At 35.8% G+C, this 27,836-nt stretch overlaps 1 protein-coding gene across 1 annotated transcript in view; it reads left to right on the forward strand.

Annotated features, from left to right (window-relative positions):
• The first annotated feature begins 4,400 nt into the window (after window positions 1–4,400).
• The window catches only part of LOC144453511 (uncharacterized), a 30,426-nt gene continuing 6,990 nt past the window's right edge, over window positions 4,401–27,836 (forward strand). Inside the window, exons 1-20 of the mRNA XM_078144823.1 lie at window positions 4,401–4,559; window positions 5,748–5,834; window positions 7,064–7,219; window positions 7,813–7,887; window positions 8,167–8,334; window positions 8,743–8,865; window positions 9,630–9,782; window positions 10,459–10,600; window positions 11,577–11,740; window positions 12,052–12,317; window positions 12,799–12,973; window positions 13,474–13,593; window positions 14,755–14,886; window positions 17,139–17,300; window positions 18,470–18,529; window positions 19,633–19,719; window positions 20,999–21,192; window positions 22,206–22,353; window positions 23,349–23,411; window positions 27,383–27,575. Coding sequence (XP_078000949.1) covers window positions 4,401–4,559; window positions 5,748–5,834; window positions 7,064–7,219; window positions 7,813–7,887; window positions 8,167–8,334; window positions 8,743–8,865; window positions 9,630–9,782; window positions 10,459–10,600; window positions 11,577–11,740; window positions 12,052–12,317; window positions 12,799–12,973; window positions 13,474–13,593; window positions 14,755–14,886; window positions 17,139–17,300; window positions 18,470–18,529; window positions 19,633–19,719; window positions 20,999–21,192; window positions 22,206–22,353; window positions 23,349–23,411; window positions 27,383–27,575 — 2,827 coding nt within the window. The remainder of the gene's footprint in view (window positions 4,560–5,747; window positions 5,835–7,063; window positions 7,220–7,812; window positions 7,888–8,166; window positions 8,335–8,742; window positions 8,866–9,629; window positions 9,783–10,458; window positions 10,601–11,576; window positions 11,741–12,051; window positions 12,318–12,798; window positions 12,974–13,473; window positions 13,594–14,754; window positions 14,887–17,138; window positions 17,301–18,469; window positions 18,530–19,632; window positions 19,720–20,998; window positions 21,193–22,205; window positions 22,354–23,348; window positions 23,412–27,382; window positions 27,576–27,836) is intronic.

The raw sequence follows: 27,836 nt of genomic DNA on the forward strand, positions 1-27,836 counted from the left end.
GATGACGTCATACTTGAGCTTCTGATGAGAGAGAAAAAAAAGATAGACAATGGGTTAGAAAGTGAATAAGAATTTACCTCTTGTTGAGAAAGTAAAAAAACACTTGGAAATCAGTGGTTGGGATATAGTTTTGGTAACTAGGTGGAGAATTAGATCAGTTACATGCAAATCCAGTGACTTTTTTGTCAACAAACTATTAAAACACCACAAACGTTTGACTGATTAGTCATGCATTTGGTAGATATGTTCCTTGGGATGTTCAAATGAAACCTTCTTCAGTGCAAAATGATCTGATTCTTGGTATGCAAGTGATGTAAAAGGAACAGTAGTATGATTCTTTGTCAAACGCCTTATTCAGTAAAAATCAGCTGGGCTGATTGTCAAAGTTTTCTTATGGCATATTAGTTGGGTTTTGCTCATGATAAAGATGACCAGAACTGTATATGTAAATTGGTTCAAAATGTGACTTTGTTGTTGTTTATAAAGACCCCCCATGTCATGACGGATATTGAGTTCAAATACGGTACACTTCATTTTAACATTGGAAAACACCTTTCTGGACTTAAATTTACACATTTCCTACGATGACGGTCAGATCCACTTTGTTTTGACGTTCTTGTCAAGAGCAAGTACATGTACAAGATAGTACAACATAAAAGTACAATTGCTGTGTTCACCGTGCATATTTTGCTAGAAGCCCGGGCTATATTTTCATAAATTCTCAAACATTTTCCGACTAATTTGGACGTATATATATATATTACTTGATCACTTTAATTGCTATAATGTTAGTTAGAATTACGTCTTTTCAGGTTATCATGATTGAAAAAAAAAGATCTGCTATAAAATTTTTTTGCAAATCAAATATCTTCTGCAATTTGCGCTCAAACTTACTAAGCAGAGTAGACACGTTTGTGTTTTCTATTATATACAATTTACAAATTACATGTGTACACAAGCGTACTACGGGTTTGTGAAAACACGCGACCGTACTGTTAGAAACGGGTAAAAACGCGATGTTCCTTCGATATCAGATGACAGATCATATTATGAAATTGATACAAGTATACTAATACTAAATAAATACAGTGTACCGCGTAGCATACTGTAGGATTAAAATATTCAGAATCATAAATTTGCTAAAAAAAATCCCCGAGAAAAGAAAAATAAAAGATTAAAATACATATTTGGTATACTTACATTTCTGTGATCTATATTCTCACTTCGTTTGCATGAAAATTACAACAATATATATGTTGGTATGGAGCACGCGACCAAATGTACAGTTGGGGAAGAAAATATTGCAGACGAAATAATGCAAACGCCCTCAGTCGTCCAACGGAAGTAAAATATGGGACTCCGCAAGATTTGGATTGGGCTATTTGATTGGTGTAACTGCATAACAACTTTTCTTCCTAATAAATCCTAGGAGAAGTAATTTTTAGCCCGGACTTCATAACTCTGAGTAAAACTGCCGACAGAATTCACAATTTTGTCACAGAGTACAGAAGATTCTTTTGTCATGCATATTTTATCGACACTTTAATAACAGATCACAGCTGGACGTGCCAATGCATCTGCAGCCAATGAGAGAGCTTGTTCTACAAGGCCTTTGAAGCCAAGGCGGCCTTTTTGATTTCTCATTGTAGCAAGCCATTCCACCTGCACTGTACTTATTTCAGGACTATGTGAGCTGATACTTCCTCGGAGTGCGCTGAATCAGACGACGGATTATATTATATTTGGAACTTGGCGTTTCCCTTCGCACTAATAACTCCAATTGTCCGAAAGTGGATGTCATAAACTCAAGCTGGTGCCCTTTATTAGTTGTAAAATTGTTGACACCAGACCTATGGTAAGTGAATGATGCCATGATGGTATTTACTATGCCACAAATAACAACCGTCAACGATAAAGATGTGACTTTTATTTCATGTACTTTGTCCCTAAACTGCTAACTGTACCAATCGATTCATTATATATTTTCCTGCACAACTGGACTAAACAGAAGCTCGATAGCAAATGCAGTGCAAGGGTTTCCAAAATATGAAACGACCAATGTCGATAGTCATATTAGCCCACAAGTGACAATTCATAATTTACTGTGGAGGTGTGCAAATTTTCGACCCAGAATTTATTTTGAGTATTTTCCCTGTCTATCAGCGGTAGTTCTGACTACAAACACTATAAAATTCACAAAATCTAACACACCAAATGTGTTATTTTGTACGCATTCCTAGTTTCCGTTCATGTCAGTCGTTGAGTTGAGCTCTGTAGGTTGTACCTCTAGGCCTTACATTATCATTACACCAGCTTTCAACACGTATAAGCATGCTTTGCATTCAGTTAAAAGTCATTTCTTAATCAACCTTGTTCGCTGTAAGATATATTAGGTGCTATCTATGAATCAATTTAATACGGTTTTTGAAAACGGTTTTAATTTAACGAGTGTGTGGCGGTTTGTAGAAGTCTGGCATCGTCCCAAGTTGGCGTCTGTTGCCAAGCAACTACCATTGTGAAAATAAGAAACCGTTGGTGTTCTGTGTACTTTGCTGTCGGGCGATTTACACACCTTTTCAGGGTACAGTAAATCAAATGCCAAATCTGATAGCTTCATTCGCACAGAGGGCATGAAGTGGAAGGCCAGATTCCTATGCATTGTTATGTCTGTATCATGGAGCCAGGGGGTACATTTGTATAAGGCTCCCCCTATAACCTCAATGGTCTTATTCAAGTTATTGAATAACTGCTACCAGTATACTAACTACCACTATCAGTTAGTAATGAGAATTATATGAAAAATGTTTACATAAAATTACAATGTATTATGGACTTTGACATAGGGGATACATTGGTGTACTACTATAAATGTTCAACTGCAGTGTGATAACAACAGAAACAACTTGTTGTCTTTTACTATATTGTGTGAGTGAATACAGTATTATCCCTAATGACTTGGCAGTGGAGGTTTTCACACTTTGGCAATAGTTGATAAACAGACATTGATGATGTCAACTGTAGCAATGTGAACCACTATTGAAAGAGCTCTAAAACTATATACAATCCACATCCCAACTTCCCAGTTTTGTTTTAAAAAATGTTTATTTACTGCATTCCACCACCAAATGGCCACCAACCTTACTATATATTGTTAACTAACTTATAAAACTGCAGCTGTGGTGTTGATGACTTGAATGTATACCACAGATAAAAAAACATGATAAAACATGCTATCTGAAAATCCAAACATTCCTCAGTTAGGAGATCTGTTCAGATGAGTTGGTGATAATATAGATATTTATGTTAGCTATTAATGATTATAACTACACGGATTTGTCAGAATTATGGAGTCAATGACTGATACACCAGGTCAGTAACACATCTGTACTACATTCATGACTGTTGTCAGTTTATGTGTCAACATTGTGTATTTTATGAAGTTGGCAGCAGTAAACGACTTGTGGCCATGTCCTTCGAAGTATTGATGTACTTCTATTGTTACTCACACACCTTGTTTACTTGTATTAAGACTACAATAGTTACTTCATTTCCCACATGTATTCAATTTGATATTGGGTCCTGTCCAACATTCTTTTGATATAGAGAGAGAAACAATTTGGTGTCAGATGTTGGGTTAAATGTAGGAATAACCTCTCTAAAAGTTGGAAGACACTCATTATTGTGTAAAATAACTTAGATTCTCTGGCTAAATACATGTAGTTTCACTATTCTTTCTAATGTAGATATTGCCAATGTTAATTTTTCGCTAATGTACAAAACTAGTGAAAATACATTCTGACCAAATTTTCTGTCTATGCTTTCTGATTCAATGATAAACAATGTTACAACACACACAGTGTCACACACACACACACACACACACACACACACAAACAAACAAACAAAAACACACACACACATACACACAATGGCACACATGTACAATCAGTTGTTTTCTGGTATGATAGTTTTATTTCAAAATTAAATTGTCTTGAATCATCATGTGTGCTTATTTGTTATTAATATTAGTTGTATCAAGTTGTTTTACGTGTAATGGTGACCAAAAAATTAAAAATATTTATCAGCTTGATAAATCTCGTGACCTTTAAAGTTGCGACAGCGTGACATAAATTATATCATTTATTGCTGGTGTGAAATAACTTTACAGTTCCTCAGCTTGCTCAGACAATGATGATTTTCATTTGCACAAAAGTACAGTTACCATGTTGGTTGTAGCATAGACAGTGGAGAACACTGTCTGTGGTTGCAGTACTCACTTGCTAACTTTCTATAATCTATATCCCGATTGTTGTTGTTTATTTTGTAGAATTAACCTGCATTCTGCACACCACATTTCAATGAAGTAACACTAACAAGACCAGGGTCTATAGTGATCTGATATGTCCTCTGACTCGGAGGGTTATGATCATCCATTTCCATCACGTAGTAGAGCTTCACGAAGACTTCCAACACCACCATTATCACCTAGAGGTCAACAGAACTTGTCTGATTCTGCCTTGACCCAGGACACCGTCTCCACACTGAATACAACTTTACGTGTAAGTTCTTCTCCGATAATCCTGTTTCCTACTCACAATTCTGATAACAACCATGTATGCTAAATTCCACACCATTAATTGGATTATACCTCACACAAGCCAAGTCGAACACATTCGGCATTGTCAGACCAGGAGATAATTCCTGTGTTTTTGTTTGAATGCAATACAACTTGGCTTATGTGTTGTATAATAGATACGAGACCCCAACGGTTAAATAATACAACTTACTTCATGTTTTACTTTCAAAATGATAATGCATACATTGCCTGATCACAACTTTCATTTGTTGTCTGATACACACATGTGCAAGTGAGTTGTGTGTTTACAAACATGATGCCAATACTAAATATATTCCCTATGTACATTTGGCTTTCATAATGTAGGACCTAGCCTGAAAGATTCAGGTGTTGCTTCCGCTTCTATAACACACTCTCTCATGCCTGAAATGGGGTTACCGCCGGGTAGCGAGTGGTTACATAAGTGGACCAATGGCTGGACCTTTCAGACTACGTAGGACTCTGAAGTGTGCATGTGTGAATTGACAACTACTGCAATATAAATTCCACACCAATAAATAACATATAATATCACAGACTCATACTGCTAATAACTTTATATTTATTGCATAGAGAATGAGAGGTTTACATTTCCATCATATAGGTACATACATCTACACTGAGATATGTTGTGTTCTCCCACGGTGTCACCCTTAACAGCTCTACAGATGTGAGATCATGGGTATGCGAATGAGGGCACCCTGAAACTCTGTATCTTACAATCATACTACATAGTACATGTAGCTGCAACAATGCAGTTATTTTTCCAATGTGAACATTCATGTAGCTTAATTGCCATAATGCATGTATGCCAATAGTTCTATACGCCCATGTATCAGTCACTTGCTCTGTGTAACCTCTTTAGAATTATAGTATGCTAAAGATGAAAGAAGTGTAAGTTAGTCATTAGTCAGCCAAGTTACTCATTGTTAGTTACATGTAGATGACTGCTGATTTGCAAAACCAAACATTTTTGATTTATAAAACATTTATAGTGTACAATTGTTTGTGTGTATGTCTTCTAACAAGAATATGTAAAATCACCCTTCATAAGGTAACAGTAATGAGTGAGCACGATTGATCTTTGTTTGTTTCAACACCTTGCGCTTCTCTTTTCACCTTTTGCATCTAGGATACAAAACGTAATATACGTGAAGTAGATCGCATGTTAGGCCGATACCGTGATGCGTCAGACTCCCAGAGCACTGCCATAAACAGGGTGAGGATCTCTATACTAGTATATCGCAAATTTCACAACTAGAAGTTGTTCTCACTACAAAGTGTCCAGGCCAGGAAGATTATAAAGCTGAGTTTACCCATTGAGAGATCATCACCATGGCATCAGTTGAGTTCATCAATCATCAAAACTGTACACTGTAGCTGCACTGTACTGGCTTTATCACTTTCTACATTGTACTCAGGCACAGCAGCATGAAAGAGTGTGGCATTTTCATTAAACTTACTATTATCATAAGTGTGGTATTTCTATCTGATCATTATTATATGTGTGGCACATCTATCAAAATATTACAACCATAATCACTGTTTTGTGTAAAGTACAATGTATCGTCTATACAACATCGTTATGAAGTCGTCAGTTTTTTGAAAGTGCCATTGAAATATTTTCAGCATATTTTTGTACTTGATGTGCACAGAAAATTACTATGTAACTCTCACAGGTGGTGGTTTATTTGGATGAAGATATTTTTTTTTGAATGATGTTTTAAACATTGTGTTCATTCATTGTCTTAGATAATAATACCTAATGTTTCTGGTATTGAAAGTTTTGTGTCTGGTAATCTTGATTGATTATCACTTTAGTACCACTTAAACAATGTTGCAGTTACATTCATGCAATTACTACAGACTCATGAATAGGCGCCCAGGCTCTCACTGAGCGGTGTTTTGAACAAAACAACAACAGTTGATTCACGTATAATGATGTAGACTCACTTTAGACACAATGATGGTCTTGGTTGCATAATGAGTATGGCACTTCTATTAAAAGCATTTTAATGAATGTTGCACTGTGACTTCTATATTTAGTAATGAGTGAATTCCTTGAAATAGGTATGACTATACACGTTTGTTTATTTCAGGCGTTTAATTAGTGTAGTGTATAGGTTGTTTATATTACTTGTTTAATGAATTGGCTTCTCTGACCCATTTTAAAAAGTGCACCATTTGATAACATTTAATTTGGAGTTGTTTGGCCCATTGTGTACAGTCTATATATGTGTGTGTGTGTGTGTGTGTGTGTGTGTGTGTGTGTGTATGTATGTGCGTGGCTGTGTGTCTGTGTGCAGTGTGTGTAAAATCTTACTAAAATGATTTTATTTTCTGTTATCTTTTTGTATTATTGATAGACAGAACATTGTTCTCTTTCAAGTCTTTGTGTACAATTTACCAATGCATCATCTCATAAAATTCTCTCCAACCTTTTTCCAGCTCCGGGAAAATCTAGCTCGTTCAAGTGATAGATTGAGAGAAGAAAGATTACAACGAGGTGTCCTTAGGGACTCTAGACCCCTTCGATCTAGTGATCTTGAAGAAGAGGGTCCGAGTAGGAGATACCGACCAACGTCTCCACTCAGAGACTATGGGGTAAGACACTAGATGGTTTACATTTAGTGTTGATACTTGGGGAATCCGTACCTTTTTAATCTGTGACAATGGAAGTCAGTTGACTTCAAATGAAATGTTGCACTGTTTGGCTGGAGAAAAATCATACCGACATTGCTACATATCCTTTTGTCTGGATTACCAGTATCTTAGCAGATCACATGACATGATTGCCAGATCATGTGTTTAGACTTTTTCAGGCAGGATGAAAATCCAACATTTTTTTTTGTATCAGATGATGGCAATGTTAATAAGATTTTTGTCAAGCTAGACAACAATGTCTTTCAACTTAACTGGCTTCTGTTGTATTGTTTGGGGAAGTAGGCTTGGAAGGTATGGATGTATGTATGCTTGATTGAGATTGGCTAAGGTACAAACACATTGTACAGTAATGCTGTCTGACTTGTGAAAAGAAGGCCCTAGTTAAGCATTATAAATCCACTTCTGTTATATATTATATATTATACATTATGGATATACTTGGATAGGGCACAAATGTTTCAGTGGTTTGTGGAAGATGAATTTAGTCACATTTTTAAAAGTCACCTTTGTTGTTTTCTGTGTTCACTCAGCAGGAAGTAGGAGACTATACAAGAAGACGACGAAAAAAGAAATCTTCATCGGTTAGATTTGAGGCAGAGCCAGAAGAGGTGAGGGGATTCAGTTCTCTGAGATTATATAGATTGTATATATTGTCTTGATATCATTTCTAATATTTGGGTTTCTTTTGAGTGACATATCATGATATCCACGAAACATTGCGAGATTAAAATGAAATTTGAATAATAATTCTCCCTAATTACATTCATGATATTTACCAAAAATTGTAAGATTTAAATGGCAACCATATTTTGAATTAACTATAGTTACATGATATACATGAGCCTTTACAAAATTTTAACGGAAACCATTTGTTGAATTTTCTCTAGTTGCATGATATTCACCAAACTTTGCGAGATCTAAGCAGCGACCAAATAAGAATTGGAGAAGACTTAGAGCGAGAAATAGACAGAAGGAAACAGTTAGATTATGATAATAGAAGAGTATTCACCGACATAACAGAGAGCATGAGACGTAGCAGAGTACCGGAAGAGTCGGTGAGTAAAGTATCCCTGGAGTTATAAGCCACAGCTCAGAGAGGGCTATAGATTGGACCCATGTCTGTCTGTCTGTGCATTATGCATATGTCTGTCTGACTGTAGACAGCCATGTCTTAGACACCCACAATTCAATTTCAACCAAACCTGGCACAAATGTCAGACATCACTATGTGGTACATATGCATGTCACTTAATTTTGCAACCTTGTTATCTCACACTCTGTCATGAAATTGTTTTATTAACGATGTGACGTTATCTCTCTTGGTCTTTTAACAGTGTGTTCTCTCAGTAAATTTGGTATGCCACTGACACATGCCAATTTCATGTGATCCACCAAGATTTGGGATTCTCTGTCCCTAACTGATCAAAAAAATATCAAATGTGATTTTTGTCTTTTTCACAAAGGTGTCTAGTAGGGTGGAGAAGAGGTTGAAGGAGATAGAAGAGGAAATGAAAACACAGAGAATGTCACGGAAAGTCAGAGAACCTGTGGATTCTACAAGTATGATATCAACAGAAGTTGTACAGGTCAGTGAAAACTAGAACGTGTGCTATGTGGAATACTCCTAAGACAAGTATGAAGTTGAATACATTATGTAATAAATTTGACATCACAAAGCTGTCCATTAGCTACACCACACCACACAGATACTGTATTTACCCCATATTCTTCAGATGACAAATCTTGGAAATGAAAGACAAAAGCAGTTTTGTTTTGAGAAAGTTTCAGCGTTTTAGCTTCTGTTTTGATTGTTTTCCTGCTTTATGACATCCACAGCTTGTTTTTCCTCGATATTTTCTTTGTTCAGCTGAGAAATATATGAGTGACATAAGGGGCCTTGTCGAGTGAAAGACAAGTAGTGATAAAACTGTTACATGCATGTCATAAGTATTTTCCAGCTGAACAAAGAAGACTATTGGGGTATGATACAATTATATTAATGCAAGATTAAGAAAAAAATGAGAAGGAAAATAGTAGTGGATGGAGTATTTTGACTGATATTTCATGCATTGCAGAATGAATGACATAGACATGCATTGTCATGATGTACATGTACAGTGACCAGGGTAAAAATTTCTTTTTTTCTGTTCAAATGCATACAACTTGGCTTGTGCGTGGTATAATACATGTAAATAATTGTAGATGTCATTTTATAGAACTAGTAAATAGAGAAGTGGTGTTGTCAAAGATGAACTATTAGTAAGATGAACTTACTAACTTTATTAGAACTGAGTAAGACATTTAGGTATTAGAATCAAGTTGGAATGATTTCATTTTGTGTTTCATCTAGGCATTAAGATCACAAACAGCAGATGAAGAAAGGCAGCTGAGAGACCGGTTAATGAAGAGTGAAGCTGACAGACAACATATGTATACAGAATTTGAGACAACAAAGAGAAAACTTGATCAGTCTGAAGGCAGCAGAAATGCTCTCAAACAGCAAGTAAGTTATGATTTGTCAATGACTTTGTAAATGGTTCAATACACTTACCCGTACTAACAAAGTGGCACACTATTGAATGTTTGTCTGTAAGATAGTGTGTCGGGGTGCCCTATTGGCCTATCAGTTTCAAGACAAGGCCAACGAGGGCAGAATGACACAGCATATCTTACAGTCTACTAGAATAGTGAAATTACATCCATCCATCCATCCATCCATCCATCCACCCTCCCATCCATCCATCCAACCATCCATCTATCCATTCATCTGTGTACGCCTGCATATATGTATCCACTGATTATTTTTCTATGCATCAGTAACATGTAGCAATGCCTTGCAAAGATATGAACTTGATATGTTTTGTGATTACTTTACCAAATATGATCAAAAGGCACCCTACATTGTCAAATTTCTTGTATATCTTTATATGTTTAAACCAGTTCAAAAGCTTCGACGTGTTTTTAACTTAAACATAGAAGATGAGGTTTTTAGTTGAAATTATTGTTTCAGACATCTGTATTATATAATATTATCACATGACTTATCAAAATTCAGAGAAGGATACATGACAGCTGGGTTTAGATTTAGTCTATTCTTAGACAAAAAGTAGGATTTCTATTTTAAAAATACAACAAAAACCAGTAGTTGTGTGTGACACGTCAAAGTGATTTCTTTATAGATTGAAGATCTTCATGACCAGCTATCAAGATCAGACCATTCCAAGACTCAAATGAAGGACCAAATATCAGAATATGCAAGTGTCTTAGAAGAAGAAGGCTTGCCCTTGAGTAGACAGGCTAGAAGGGAAAGAAAACTGCAAGGTTTGTTTTATGTTTTGACTTTACACAAAGATTTTGTCAGGAAACTGGTACAGTTACTCGTCGTTTACTTTTTACTTAGCTTTACTTGAATGACTAGACACTTCAATTCAAAGTATTTACAAAACTAGCTGTAATTGTGATCATTTGGGCACATAAAACATTTGGTGGAATTGCAATTTAAGAAGTGTTGGGCATACTTTATTCCTCTTTTTCTCCCAATTTGTACTTACTTGTGTAAAAACAAATGCTCCCTATAGAGAACGAAATAGGATTAATTTGGTTGGCAATGCAAGGGGAAAGTAGACACTACTTGTAAATAATGTCATATTCAGTGCAACTGTTGTTGACACCTTTCACAATATAGAAATATGACTCATCTGTACGCATGAATACTACAGTTTCTTCCAGACAAAGAAGGTATATATACCAGTGTATCCTTTATTTTCAATGCAAGTTAATTTATATAATATACATGAATTGTTAGTGGGACTATTCCAGCAGGGAAAAAAACATGTTTTTTTTGCATGTTTTCAGTTAAAATGAATCCAGTGTTGAAATATGTATGACTAGAGTATTATAGATACAAGTTACAGATATTATACAACATTACAGTTACATGTACACATAGATAAGACAGTATACATGTATTGTCAGAGTACTGACTAAGTACAGTGTCACTTGTCCACATCTTGGCTTTGTATTCTATTGCTAGACAGGCTGTAAAAGTCTTTTCCTGTCTCTCATGAACAGTGAAATCACTGAATGATGTATCTATATGTGTGTATCAAGGAAACAATATTCCTATCAATCACTCTTTGGTAACAGTATTCCCAATATTTTTCTTCATTCAGGCAAGGCAAATATGAGTGACCTACGGGGCCTTGTTACTATGAGTTGCTACATGTAGATGAGGACACACACAGTGTCTACAATTTAACAGTTACTATAATTACTATTACTTTCTTCTTTGATTCAGAGGAAAGACACAAGCAAGATGTGGAGAAACAGAAATTAGAACGAGAAATAGAACATTTGAAATCACAGCTGACAAGATCTAGTGGTATAAGAGAATTGGATGATACAAAACGTGAACTTGAAAAGAGTGAAAGACAAAGAGTACAACTCTCTGACCACATGGAGGTAAAGTCACAAAATATTTTACATAAACTGGAAAAAATTTTATTTAAAGGGACATAGTGTGTGGAACTTGTGTGCGATTTTTTTTGTCGTTTTTTGTTTTACTACATACTGACACATTAACACACACAAGAGAAATACCCATTTCTTATCCATATGACCACTTTAACAGAAACAGTATTCATCAACTGTTTCCTTTAAGTCTTCAAGCTAGCTAAATATAACACTGCATACATGTACACGTGTCAAAGTGCACTATGAAAAGTTCTTGAAATGGAGAAGTTGTAACAATTTTATTTGAATTCCTGTAACAGGCATTGAGTCATGATTTAGAGTCCAAAGAGAAATACCAAGCCAAACTTATAAACCAACTCAAAGATGTTACAGACAAGTATGAAGATAGTGACAGACAAAGACAGCTTGCCATGGCACAGTTAGAAGAAACACAGAAACGCTTACGTGAAACCAACAGAGAAGCCGATATGTTAGCAGATAAACTCAGAGATACACAAAGATTTCTAGAGGATGCCGAAAAAAAGAAGGACGAAATGAAAATGAAGGCCCAGGAAACAGTCAGACAGTAAGTCACTTGCATAGTTAATTATGATAAGTTTGTGAGTTACAGTGGAAGGTGTCCAGTTATCTTACAACCAAGATCTGGGTTGTATGAAAAGTATAGTCTATGCAACATTGTTATAATTGAAACAACCTGGAGCTTTTCCCTTTAAAAACGCCGCTCATGTAGTGCCTACATACCGACTTATTGAGTCTGAAACTTTTTCCTCATTCAGTGTATAGTTTAGGTCCTTGTCATGGAGACACATCGTCTAGTAGGAGTCAACAAACATGCATGTGTCATAGGTAGAACATGAATATTCATGATTGAAGGTAATAAGCACTTAGGAATCATGAACAATTTTCAGCTCAGTGTTTCTCGGTAATCATGCATGTGATGTAAAGTCATGAAATAACTTTCCTGTTGTGCAGTAAATGTTATCATACAGCCTGTTATTACCCCTGAGATATAATTCATCATTATGTCTTTCTTGTGTCTTTCACAGATGGAAACAGAAATGCAAAAAGTTAGACAAGGATGTTGATCGATATAAACACAGTGGTGAACAGCTGATGGCAAGAAATGAGAAATTAGCCAGGGAGAATGAAATCAACAAGAGTAGTTCAAGTACAAATGTACAGAGACTAGAGAGTCTACACAGAGAACTCAACGAGGCATTGGTAGGTAAACTTTCTTGTCTCATGTGGGTGCTTCGGTCTAGTCGTGGTATTTCAAACTTTCAGTCTTGGGGACCATACTTCATACAGCCCCCCATATTCGCCTCCAACTGGCATCACCCTGCCTCAAGCAGACTTCAGTTCATTGACCGAATCTGTAAAATCCTTTCCCCAAAATTGTATTTATTCAGGTAAAGAGTGAAAGACTGCAATTTGTCAAGTTAAGCCCTGTTTGTTACTCAGCTGTGTTTACAATAATTTAGTACTTGACAAGACAAGGTGGTCTTTGATAGTGTTGAGATAAAGTGGGGGGGGGGGGGGGGTGTAGCTAGAAATGTAACTGTTCTTACTTAAGCCACAAGAACTCAGAAAGATGAATTGCTTCATATAAAAACAATTCTGTAGAATATTCTTGAAACTTGAGGAACTTTGTTCTCCAACGTGAATATTGATACACCCAAGAAATATAACTTTTTTTTGTGTGTGTGTTTTGTCTCTACCAGGCCATAAGAGCACAGCAAGATGAACAGCTTAGAATGAAAGACATTGAAGTGAATGAAATGAAATCAATGAAGATGGATCTTGAGAAAGAACTCAGGGATACCAGAGCATTCATGGAGAAGGTAAATGACCATACAATACACAAAATATATTAATTACATAATAGTCGCCAAACAGAACAGTATTAGGGAATTATTGTATGCATACTTCTGAACAAACAATTGATCTACTATGCTTTAGGTGGTTTTGCAAGTATTACATCAAGGTTTTAGCTGAGTAATATAGATACAAACTAAAAGTTGTTGTTTGATGTGGTAGATTAAACAAGTTGGTGATAGCAGTACCAGTGTTATGTGGATATAATCACCCTGTCAATCAAGATAGTGTAAATATTGTAGTCCCCAAAAATGTACACTGCAAGATTATAGAAATGGAAGTTCTCAGAAACGTAACACTACTCGTAAATGAAATTAAACTAATGTCCATTCAATAGCTTATATCAACATGTCACAACATTGTAGTTTTAGTTTGCGTCTACTCTATCTCAGTAAGCCGAAACCTGAATCGCCACTGTTGAAACATACATGTGTATGACTATGTTGAATGTTTTAGCATCAGTACATCCAGATGTTGAATGATTAACTTATTGTAAATAACTGTAAACACCATAGCAAACCACCCATAAATAATTAGCTAGTGTTTTATTACTCATCAATGGATGTTTGTTAAAGGGGCATAAAAAAGCTGAGTTTATACGTATTTGGGCATAGTTTTTGCAGCATATTTAAAAGGTACTAACAGTATTCTACTTACTGGAGCACACTTGGCCACCATATGCAAATTGACTGAACTGAAACCTGGTATCGAGATGTAATTTACAAACGATCCAATGACATAATTTATTATAAGTATCAAAAAATGTTCTGGAAATCCGTACTATGCAATCAACTGTTCTAACAATGCCAGAAGACAGTTGTAATGTTATCTTGCACTGGAGTGTGCACACACTAGTGATATTATGCCATACATACTGGTTATTACTTGCACTAGAGTGTGCACACACTAGTGATATTATGCCATACATACTGGTTATTACTTGCACTGGAGTGTGCACACACTAGTGATATTATGACATACGTACTGGTGACATGCATTGACATGAACATTATTATACTGGAATGTGGTTTTTATTTAAGTATTTTCACTTGAGTAAAAAGATTATAAACTCATTTTGTGCCATTTCATAATAGTTTGTCTTTTTTGTACATCATTTAACTTGTTAGTTGGACAATGAATTACAAACACAAATGGCAAGACAAGCATCTTTAAAAGAGGAAAAAATGTACATAGCAGAAGAAATGTCAAGTATGAAAAGTACATTTCAACAATCTCAAGACCAGGTTAATCAACTACATGTAAGTATTAATCAACTTTTGTACTTTCTCCTAAAATGTCTGGCACTGACGCGGCATGGGGTTCTGTTATTATTACAATCCAAAAAAACAAATTTCTGTAAAAATGACACTTTGTAATTTGTCAACATTTTGACCTCCATTTCAAAAATTTGTACAGTGACCGCTAGCCCTGATTTTTTTTCTTGATTTTACTTGAGAATAGGTTGGAGTTTTCTTATACAAAGTAACGGATAAAGTTTTTAACAGTTTATATCTGAGGTGCATTTCTGATGCGATATTAATGAATTTACAGTCCAGTAGTAGTGAATTTTGTAGTTGTGTACTAGTGGTGCTTGTGTATATGACAGAACCACATGACAAGCAAGTGCCAGTGTGGCATACTCACAGTATTTGCACAAGTGCTTGCAGTGTTCTCTGCGGCAGTACTTTCATGAGTGTTGTGAGTGAAAGTGTAGCAGAAAACACTGCAAGCATGAGTGCAAATACACCTGAGTATGCACACTGGCACTCACATGGCATGGGGTTCTGTTATTATTACAATCCAAAACAACAAATTTCTGTAAAAATGACACTGTGATCATGCGCTTTCATGTAGAATGAACGATATCGTCCTCATTTGCATCATTTGCGTGCAGGTATGCAATTATGTTTTGGTATTGCACTGCAGTGCAAATACCTCTAGTATGCATGCGCACCGGTGCAAATAATCTCTAGTACATTCATATTTTATACTGCAAAGAATAATGGTTATAAGGTTGAAGTGTCCGGAGTCCACTACCCTGTAATAGTGTATGTATCTCCCATTTCACAGAGGAAATGGTTTACACGAGGAAAATTGAGAGCTAAAACCACATGGCAGGGCTCGAAATTAACGGTAGTCCCGTGTCATTTGGCTACCAAATGTTGACACAGGGCTACTACTTTTCGTATTTGGTAGCCCACTTGGGCTACCGACATAAACAGTAAGCTGACATGTCAGGCCTTCGTCGTGTCGCTAATATAACCAACACAATACGTTCCCGCTGAACATCGAACGTCAACGCGTCTTACCAATGTGTATGCAGGATGCGATGTGTTTGACGTCTACATCGCTACATATTATTCTCTCATGAATATTTATATTTGACAACGATGTTATGACGTCACACCCTGGATGCACCATGTGCTGCGATGTCAGCTAATTCAGATACTTCCAGGGTACATTTCGTGATAACAATTCCGCAAACATTGATGAAAAAACATGCGTTTTAAACCGTGAAGCACTTCCTTACGTTGTTAGTACTTGACACGAAGTTGTTGGTTACTGACAGCAGGACCCGTTCACCCATTTTCGGTACGATGTCAATTTTGTCATTTCCGTAATCCTCGGCTCGAGTGGTGATGGAATCATAGCCGAAGTCGATGCGTTCATTCACATTTCGGATTTTAATGTAAAACATTTTAGGAAATGCATGGTTTCAAATGAACGAATATACAGACTGGGAATTACGAAACTCGAATTTCATGCGACGACAATCAGTACATAATAGATGAGGCTGATGGTATATGACATCGAAACAAGGTCTTTTGATGGACTGGTGTAAAATGGTCAAGCAGTCAAGTAGATGAATGGTCATGATGTGTTCATAGTTTATGCCATATGAGTAATCATAGATACTTGAGACGTTTGTCCTATCATTACAACAGAAATTCGTAACTTTATTATCAACCATTTTTACATTGTTAAACAGACATTATAGTCCACATTCAGTGTTGGTAAACCACTGTTGTATGACAACTATGTACACAAATATATGGGGCTACCAGTGAAGGTCATGGGGCTACTGACCTTTATGAATGGTAGCCCACAGGGGCTACCAGGGAGAAAAGTTAATTTCGAGCCCTGCATGGCAATCGGCATTACATGAACCTGTCAGCAAAATGTGGTTAAAACAACTGTTCTGGTTCAAAAGTTGCTTCTGCACAGCACCCCTAGTGGCCAAACTGTATAATCTTTTGTCTTTTGGATAACTTGAATATGTCATATGGCTGCATTTCAAGAAATTTGACAAAATACTGCCATTTCAACTCAATTTTTTATTGTTGTCATGCTAGATCTTGCCATCTGAAGTTATATATTTACTACTGTGTGTTCAAAATCTTAGAGTTGCAGTGGTCTCTCATAGTTTGTATGAAGTTTGCCAGTAAGTGTCACTACCTGTAAAAAGACTTTCATCTTGATGGGGTAGTTTTTTGTTTTTTTACATTGGTAGGTTGAAATGAGAGAAGTGAGTGTACAGAAGGCTGAACTGACTAGCCGACTGGCTGAAGAAATGTCTGCAAGGCAAGACTTGGAAAGCAGACTGAAGCAACTGAGGGAACAGGAAAATGTAACCAGAGATGAAATGACAAAACTTGTCAGAGAAGTTAAACAGGTAGGATATGGGAATAGTTCAGAACTATGTACAGAGAAGGGTTGTATGACAATGTTAGTAGGAATACAACTATATGCAAGGTAGGAATACCACACTATAGAGTATGCTGGGTAGGAATACCACAATATAGAGTATGCTGGGTAGGAATACCATGAATGGTGTACATTGTAGGAATACCAAAATATACATGGTAGGAATACCATGAATGGTGTACATTGTAGGAATACAACTATATACAGGGTATGAATACCACACTATAGAGTATGCTGGGTAGGAATACCACAATATAGAGTATGCTGGGTAGGATTACACGAATGGTGTACATTGTAGGAATACCAAAATATACATGGTAGGAATACCATGAATGGTGTACATTGTAGGAATACAACTATATACAGGGTATGAATACCACAATATAGAGTATGCTGGGTAGGATTACACGAATGGTGTACCTTGTAGGAATACCAAAATATACATGGTATGAATACCATGAATGGTGTACATTGTAGGAATACCAAAATATACAGGGTACCCAGTAGGAAAACCATGATATGCTGGGTAGGAATACCATGATATTGAGTATGCAGGATAGGAATACTCTAATATACAGTATGCTGGGTGGGTACTAGGAATACCGTGATCTGCAAAATAGGAAGACCAAAATATACATGGTAGGAATACCATGATATACAGGGTAGGAATACTGCAGGATAGGAATACTCTAATATACAGTATGCTGGGTAAAGAATACCACAGTATACAGTATGTTGCCTGGGTACTAGGAATAACATGATCTGCCAGATAGGAATACCAAAATATACATGGTAGGAATACCATGATATACAGGGTAGGAATACTGCAGGATAGGAATACTCTAATATACAGTATGCTATGTAAGAATACCACATTTATACATTATGTTTGGGGGTAAGAATACGTCGATGTACTGCACATGATGAATACTACAATGTGCTGTACTTGTGATATAATATGAAGGGCAGGAATATCTCAATGATCACAATACACGTTGTCAAGCTTGAAATTGTACGGGGTACAAAACATATACAGGACAAGAATACCATAATAACCAATAGTTTACTGTCATATGTACGTGTTAGCTGGTATGTAATTTCGACCATTGTCTAATTTAAAACAACTGATTCTTACAGGAGCAAGAAATACACAGCAACACAGTATCAGAGTTGAGAAGAGAATTACAACATGTCAAAGTAAGTTTATATACAGCATGAAATATATATAAACTACCCTTGAGTTGAATGGAGAAATCCTTGTATCACAGAGATGATGTTTGTAACACATCTTATTAAAAGAGAATCAGGATAAAAGACAAAATGGTGAAGTGCAGCCATGATATTAGACAGTTTAAGTTGGACTGCGAGCAAATAAAACTGACACACTTTCTTAAAGCCACCACTGAGGGCGCTATCACGAAATACGGCGTTAGCATATAGATCTTATACTTGTACGTGAGTGATTTGAGCCATGGAGCACATACCTCAATGTGAACTTAAAGAGTCTATGCTTGGATTAAAACAGGGTGATGAACCCCAATATATTTATTTGACATTGTCAGTAACACATAACAAATCGTCAAATTGAATATAGTGTTACATTTCATGAACTTTATCTAAGTGCAAATTACCGCTGTCATTGCAAGGAAATGAATGGACTAGACTCTTGACATTTCCCCTGGTGGATTGATTAGTTCTACAATCAAATGCTTGTGTAAACACATACAGAGGACATTTTGTGGATTTAGTTACCACGTGCAGCAAACATATCACTCATGATTGATCAAAATGTTTCTTTGGAAAATGATTTTTTTTTTCTCCTACCCAGTTTACAAATTTTACAGAAAGTGTACAAGGGATACATGTCATATTTTGCAGCATTTGTTGTCAAATTTAATTTGGTGCTCCCTATTTTCTTTCAAGCCCCCCCCCCCCCCCCCTCAAGTTAAAATTATGTCATGTAAATATTTATATCATTATCTTGACTTTGACTTGCCTGTCTTCCTTGTCTCATGGTAGATTAGGTGTAAAATTTACAAGGAAAAATAGTAGTTTGGCAGAGCTATGGATAAAGGCAGTCCAGAACAAAAGAATGATCCTAATCCTTAGGACATCACTGATAAGATAAAGCTTAATGCAAGAACTTGGGATTGAACCATGGGCCTTTATAAAAAATATTTCTCTAAATCTTTGGGTTCAAATATACACTGGTAACTCATACAATACATACAAATAGATAGCTGATGCTGTAGAAACCTGTTGTCTGATAGATAAATGATTTTGTATGTGTTGATTTGCAGGCCAGAGAAGAACAGAGTATTCAGGATGTCGCTCACAAAATGAAACGTGAAAATGCCGAATTGGAAGCGGAAATTCAGACCATTAAGGTATTGAAGAGAAAAGCTAACACATAGATAAGGGTGACCGACCCTATTTAGGGACGAACACACAATATCATACAAGCTTAATATTAAAATGAACTTCGTTCGTTAGGGGGGACATGGGTCTGGCATCAATGCAGTTGCTGAACTTCATTTTCGTACTTCTTAAAGTTCGAACCAAATTTAGAAAACTTTCAACACCTTCAATGATAACAGGTTCTGTATTCATTATTGAGATCTTGATAAGTTTATTCAAATTTACTGCTAATGCAATGGTTGCCACTAATATTTTAGTGTTTTTTACTATGTTTTTACATGGCATCAATCATAGTGATGTGACCACTACAATTTTCAACATCGTGACATCATATATAAACGTGTCAACGTCGCACTTGTGAATGTTCATTTAGAGGGAGGGGTTTTTGGCCTAAACGAATGAAGTTTGTTTATTGAGCTTCTTTTTGCATGCAAAAATGTAAAATGGTAACAATTTACTTGTATTTCCGTGTACACCTTCATGCCTTTGTCTCATCTGTAGTCACTTTGTTAAAAAAATCTTATTCCCGAGAGAAACCAGGTCTTTTTAGACTATAACAGTACAGGCTTCATAATGTCTTTGTGTACTTTACTTATAAATTGTCTTCATTTACTTCTTTTGCATACAAAACTCTCACGGAAGTATTGTGACCATCGAGTCTCTTATCTTGGGGTTGAAGTAATAAAAAAAAAAAATTACATGTTAAGTAAAATAAAATAAAATCCCGACCTACCTACCCTATTTTCTGAAGTCATGTTATCAGAAACAAACCTTTTTTTTATTTTGCTGTATGGGGAAAAGACTGAAGTTGATCCTTGGAAACTGATCAAAAACTCCTGGAATTTCATCTGACTTTTAAAAGTGTATGAATCCTGATATAGAGTCAGTCAGGTCAGGTCAGGTCAGGAGAAACTGAAAAACAAATACAGGAATCCTACTCGATATTCCCTCTCCATTAAGACATTGAACCAAACAAATATTATCACTTAGAAGATAGTAATCCTCTTCCCACAGAGACCTGGCACCTGGAAAAAAACCATTGTATATATAAAATGATAGATATTCACCTCCCAGTGAGACTTGCTATCTGATTCTACATAGTAGTTATTTCACTTTTTAGTCACGAATAAAAATATTTGACTAACAAGTTGACGTGACATGTCAAAAGCTTTTTTCCAAACATGAAAATCAGGTCATATACGATAATGTGTATGTGTGCTGTGGTGTTTTTTTTTTGGTGACTTGTAGATGCAGAGAGCTGATGATAAGTGTACAGTGAAGGCTTTAAGAAGGCAAGGTGAGAAAATGAAAAGTGAAATGGAGAAAGTGGGAGAAGACTTAGCCAAAACTCAAGATGAAAATAATAGATTAAAGAAGAAGTACGAACGTCTCAAGCAAGGATTTGAAGAAAATATTCAACGTGCTGAAGAGGGAGAAAATAGGTAAAATGTCAGAAATGTTAGTTTGTGTGTGTGTGTGTGTGTGTGTGTGTGTGTGTGTGTGTGTGTGTGTGTGTGTGTGTGTGTGTGTGAAGTCATAACAAGTGCACATATTTTCCTTACTTTTTTGCAAATATTCTTTGTGTCTGTCAAGAAAGAAAAATTTATAAAAATTTTTACTTTTACAACTGATGTATTAACCGATGAAAATGAGTATTCAGAAACTCATCAGTGACAAATGTATGATTTTGAAAATGACAAAAATGTTTACACAAAACTCTGCAATGAGATTTGTCTGAATTGACCAGTGAAGAATCTTATGTGTGAGAGTACAAATCAGAGAGAGTTGTGGGTAAAATATTGTACATTGACATGCGCTATATACATGTACATTGTATACACTACTGTAACACCCCCTGAGAGTGAGAATAAACCAGTGTTGTATTTTGAGCCTTTAGCATGAAACAGAACACTATCAAGGGTATTGAGAATTGTAAAGTTAGCACTCCAATTATTGTAAATTGTGTCCGGTGTGTCTCATTTCCTCAGTTTTGTGCCTTCTAAATCATGGGTATGTTTAGCCTGCAGTGTACACAAGGAATTGGGAAAGGTTAGCTTAACGTGTGTCACTTTCATGAAATAAACATCTAATAATTTTTACAGAAATTGATCTGACAATCCAATCCGTCTTATAATTAATGTGAGAACTAATACAACAATTATAGTAAAATGTGTCAACTCTGCCTCATTCCAAGTGGTCAGTCTCATACTTTTCTAAATAATGGATACGTTTAGCCCACAGTGTACACACAGAAAAAAGGGTTGGCGTAATGTGTGTCACTTTCATGAAATAAACATGTGTTAATTTTGACAGAATTTGATCTGACAATCTGTATCATAATTAATGTGGGAATTGATACAGCAGTTGTTTATCGCCATCTATTTATATCAACTTTCATTGAGTAATGCGATAATAAATGACACAAAAAGCCAATTTTATTAACATTATATTACAGGACTGTGGCACTGGATAAACTCCTAGAGCAAACTCAAGGAGAATTGCACCGCCATCAGGCAGACTGCGAAAACACACTTCATATTATTGGATCAGAAATCGACCTGTTGGCACGAATCACGTCTAAGACTAGTGAAGATAAATTCAGTGTAAGTTATTATTTGACTTGCCGTGTTTGGTACACTGTATATCAACACTATCAATTTATCAAGCATGACAGTTATTCCTCAGGAATTTATTTTCACCTTGACTTAAAAGTTGTACATATTTCAAACACTGATAACGTAAATTGTTATTCATATTGGTGTAAGATAGCTGCAAGTTTAGCAATCACTGGGTGTGAAATCAAGATATATTCATATTGTGACTTTTACCTCGCTACATGTATATCATATAGATTGCACCTCATTTATCATGTCAGATATGAACACCTTCATAATAATAGCTTGGAAAGTATGGCTTTGATTTCTATTAAGTCATTCATGCAGAGACCAGAGGTGACAGCTTGGGAACGTGTGATGGATAGTAAGGCTTTCATTCAGAGGCTAGATGTGATAGCTTGGAAATGTGTGTGTGTGTGTGTGTGTGTGTGTGTGTGTGTGTGTGTGTGTGTGTGTGTGTGTGTGTGTGTGTGTGTGTGTGTGTGTGTGTGTGTGTGTGTGTGTGTGTGTGTGTGTGTGTGTGTGTGTGTGTGTGTGTGTGTGTGTGTGTGTGTGTGTGTGTGTGTGTGTGTGTGATGGATAGTAACACCTTTATGTAGAGACCAGAGATAACATTTGGGAAATTATGGGGTTTTCTAGGTTATAATATATAATCATAGTAAAATCAGGCAGTTCTGTGAAGCAATGCCCAGTACTATATCTAAATTACAGAATTTATGAGCTGCTCAGCAATTCTCAGGATGCTAATACAACTGTCAAAAAAAACCTACTATCCACACTGCTAGTATACCATCAATAACTGTGACACCACCATTCTACATAATGTACATTCATCATACTAGTATATTTTACTACACCTTAATGCTGAAGTGATAACAGTGTTGATTCAGAACATCAGTCCTATGTGCCAACACTGTATTCCCCCCTGTCACATCATTTAAATTTTAAACTGTTCTTGTTGGAATTTTTTTTTTTAATCCCAGATGTTAACACCACCAACTCGTGGCATCTATACAGATACTCAGAAATGGTTGGCAGATAAAAAAGTAAGTTAACACTTCATGTCTGTCTGTCTGTCTGTCTGTCTATCTGTCTGTTTGTTTGTCTCTCTGTCTGTCTGGTCGTGTAGTACTAAGGCCTAAAAAAATAATTGTTTGGTTTCAGTTGCCTGACCCCACCTAGCTTTTCACTGCTGACCCTTTGCTTTTTTTTTACGTATTCGAGAAAAAAATAATAACATCGCAAAAATTGTGAAGTCTCGCGACAAATAGTTGATACAAAAACTGACATCAACTTAAAAAGACATTATAAAACTGTTCTTCCAACCTATAATGGCTGTACATCTGATAGGAAGAAATAAACAGCACACAGACCATTTGGAAACCAATAGAAAACCTGAACTAGACACTCACACATGAAAAAAGTATATAATAAAATAAAATAAAAAATCTACCTATCCCCACCTATTGTGAAATTGAGCATAATCGGAACCACACAAAGTAGGGATTTCCTCCACATTTTTATACATTTGAAAAATGATGCCATCGGATCATTTATAAGTTTTATCTTAATACCATGTTTGAGTTCAGTGAATTGCAAGTGATGGTTATGCATGCTTCAGTAAGTAGGGTACTTCTTGAGTACACAGAAAAAACTGCACCCACGGACATAATAAACTCAGCTTGTACCCCTTTAATCTTCATTTCACTGGAATAGCACATCTATTAGACTAAAGTGTAGTTACCGCACAAACATATCACATTTCATAATTATCAAACCAGCACCAAAGATATGACACACTGATATCAACATTTCATTTTTTGTGTGCACTTTTTAATAGAGATAAATTTAATTACGTGCCTTATAAAGTAGCATCCTTATCAGACCCTGAACTAAATTCCATTCAAATTCAATATAATTGTACTGTCCTTATAGAAAATATCCTTTTGTAAATTGTAGCGTCGTCACATGAGAATGATTAAATTTTTTTATTGGGGCTGCATGAAATTGGAATAATAATTTTTTTGCGTTGACGGGTTCACCTGATTTATGGGTATATTCCTTTTGTTGTTTCACCACAATAGAACGATAGAAATAATTCTTTGAAATTTGTAGCCTCACCACAATGGAATGATATGAATTGAGAGATATTAACAATGCAGTACGTGTGCTCTGTAGAGGTAAGGGTGATAGTTGTACAGAAGGCGGCTGTCGCAAATTAAACCCCACAAAACGGTACTTTGTGCAAATACAGTTATATCAATACATTGTGTGGATGATAAACTGTTATTATTTCACCGATGGTTAGAATAGACCTTTTTTTCTTTTTTGGGAAATTCTTTCAACCGTCAATTTCAAACATTGGGTAAAATGATTCATTTAAAGGGCATAATGAACCAAAATTTGTGTTTTTTTTAGCCAGTAACAATGTTCCATTTTGAAAGTTATTGAATGGGTAAGTAGAAATGTGACACAGCTTGAGAACAAATTAAACATTGCAGAATAAGCTAATAGATGTGTAAAATGTAAGTTAAGTGGGCTAACGTGATCATGTTGGCTTACTGTTTTGTTGTCAGCTGGTTGAAATAGCTGTCAAAATGTAACATTCTGTACTCTAAAAAATGAGGTTTCAAAGTGGAATCTCGGCAAAGCTGCTATGATCGAGTATTTGTTGAACTTTTTTTGACAAGAAATGGGATTCGGAGAGGGAAGTGTTACTTAAAAAATGCTGTAGAGTCTAAGTGATGGCTTATTCAGAAGGATTTAGTAAACCATTTGTCTTGTTCAAGGTCCAGAAGTTAAGTGATAAATGATAATTTTTAGCCTGATATGTGGTGATGATGTCACCATCTTAACATCGCTGATGTCATTTTAGTCTGATCTGCTGTAAAAGGAAATTGTATCATTTGAATGAAGAAATAGAGGGTTAGTTGGGTCATCAGAAATGTAGAAATAAAAAGTGCCCTCTCCCCACCCACTAGAGCAGTGTAAGTGACTTCTTGAAAATGTTAAGTATATGTAATATGACAGAGCCCCGTCATATTTAAGTGCTGGTGTGTCCTACATGTACTTGGGAGGGGGGGGGGGGGTTTGCACGAGTGCTTGCAGTGTTCTCTGCAGTCATACTTTTACGAGCGTCAGTGAAAGTGCAGTAGAAAACACTATAGGTACGAGTGTAAAATATCCCTGAGTACGCCACACTGGCACTCACACGGCATGGGATTCTGTTATGTTATGTTTATCAAAAACAGCAAAATTCTATAAAAATCATTGCAATTTTGTCTACATGACATGATTGTGCTCTCATTTACATATCATTTGCATACAGGTATGTAATAATGTTTTCAGTGCAAGTACTGCTACATAATAATGAGTATTATTTGTAACGCCTGCTTACAGTATTTTGTATGGATGATATATAAACTGTGTGTCAGATGTCACTGGTCATAACCATATCTTGTAATGTAGGTTAATTATTACAAAGTTCACAGTAAACCCCTTGTTGTACGACAAAAAGCTTTTCTGCCAATGGTAATGACATTCGTCAATTTACTACAGTCCTTGATTTACTATTGTAGAGTTTCAGTTAGTTTTTTACGTTGCATATTTTATTTGCATAACACATGGGAAAAAATCATACATTGTATCTATTCTGTTTGCATAAATTTTTTTTTAAAAAACCCACAAGTTTAATTCAAATTTACTGAAGTATGTCAAGCAGGAACACATTAAAAAAAAAAAACTCGTTCAATTGAGTGCATTTGTCTCATAAAGTGAGATTTATACTATATACTTGTACATAAGTGCCACCCTTGATCCAATTTTGGTAATTCCATCTGACAGCATTGGGCAAAATATGAGTTAAAAATCAATATCCTAACTGTGATCTGTTTACTTTTTAGTTAGCTGAAAAAATTCCGCTATACAGCTGTCAATGAAAGCCCTCGTCTGGTGTCAGTGTTTTTGTCTGTCTGACTATAATTATTGTCACACAAAGTAGTTTTAATGCCAATAAATACATTTAACTGCCACAGAAAGACACACCTTTCTATGGTATTTTGACAGCTATATTAGCAAACGTGAGTAGTTGAAACTATTTATGTGTTGCTTGAAAGGTAGCAAGACACATAGGTATGTGTTAGAAATACTTAGTAGTGTAAGATTGACAGATGTAGACCAAAGCTGTCGCAATCAAGTAGGGGACATTTAGACATAATTTTTCATTATGCTAGTCAAGGCACACAGTACCTAACCATCATGATTTATGGTACATTTTATTGGTAGTAAATTGAGGTACATGTACAGACATCCTGAATTTGAAGTGACCAGGATGTGTGTGGTTGAACTGTGGCAATTCTGGTTTTCACATTTTTCAGCTGTAATACAGTGTATACAAGGCATGAGTGTACTTATCTCAAAATGCATGTGATATGGTATGCCAGAAACTTGGCTATCTGACTCGACGTACTGGTGCACTGTTGTGACAAACATCATTAGCAAGCCCGATAGTTTCTCAGCTGGAGATATGCCAGATTGTACTCAAACAGAAAATGCTGTTATTGGGGCATTTAAACGTAATTCTATGTTTCTGATGATCTGTCTGACCCTATATTTCTTCATTCTGGCAAAATATATTTTTTTTAAATTGACGCCCTCTATGGCAGGATTAGAAAAGATTGCAATGTCACAGATTGTACAATGGTGACCCAATGAGCGCATATATTAGCGAATATTATTTACTGCTGAAATTTACAACCTTTAATAAAACAGATGGTTCAAAGTTTCCTTTTGATTTTTAATATCATTTCTAAGTCATTAAGAATGTTGTGTAGGGTTTTTGAATGAAATCTCATGTACATATACACTTACTTTTTTGTATTTAACCAGTTAACCGACCCACTCACCATTTTAAGTTATTATTATGATAAGAAACATATTAGAATTAAGTATAGGTGTGCTTACATGTACACACGTCATTGATTGGACTGTTTGGTTTTGTTTTCTTTCTTTCTCTCAGTCCAAGTTACACTGGTTACAAGAAGAAGCCAGGTCTAGACACGACAGTGAGAGGTTGTTAAAAAGTGAACTGAACCGCAGTAGAAACGACATCCATGAAACTATCAGAGCAAGCGATAAAGATAGACAGTTTTATCAAACAGAATTACAAAGACAAGAAGAAATATTACAAGAAGTTCATACACAGAAAATAGGTAAAAAAAAAATGAGAAATTATTTGTTTATTTAATTCATTTATTTGATCTATTTATTAACAACAATGCATCCATAAAATCGTTTTTTCATGCAATTGCAAATTCCTGTATGAATTCTATAGCATGCTAGGATGTTTATGACAGACAAACACAACTCAAGAAAATAGATATATTTTCATTACTTTAGGTTCTGGGGAGTCATATTGTATGATTTTACATCACGTAAATCTTGCATGATTGCCCCCAAAACACCAAATTGAA

This window comes from Glandiceps talaboti, chromosome 2, assembly GCF_964340395.1.
Source record: "Glandiceps talaboti chromosome 2, keGlaTala1.1, whole genome shotgun sequence".
Classification (NCBI taxonomy): domain Eukaryota; kingdom Metazoa; phylum Hemichordata; class Enteropneusta; family Spengelidae; genus Glandiceps; species Glandiceps talaboti.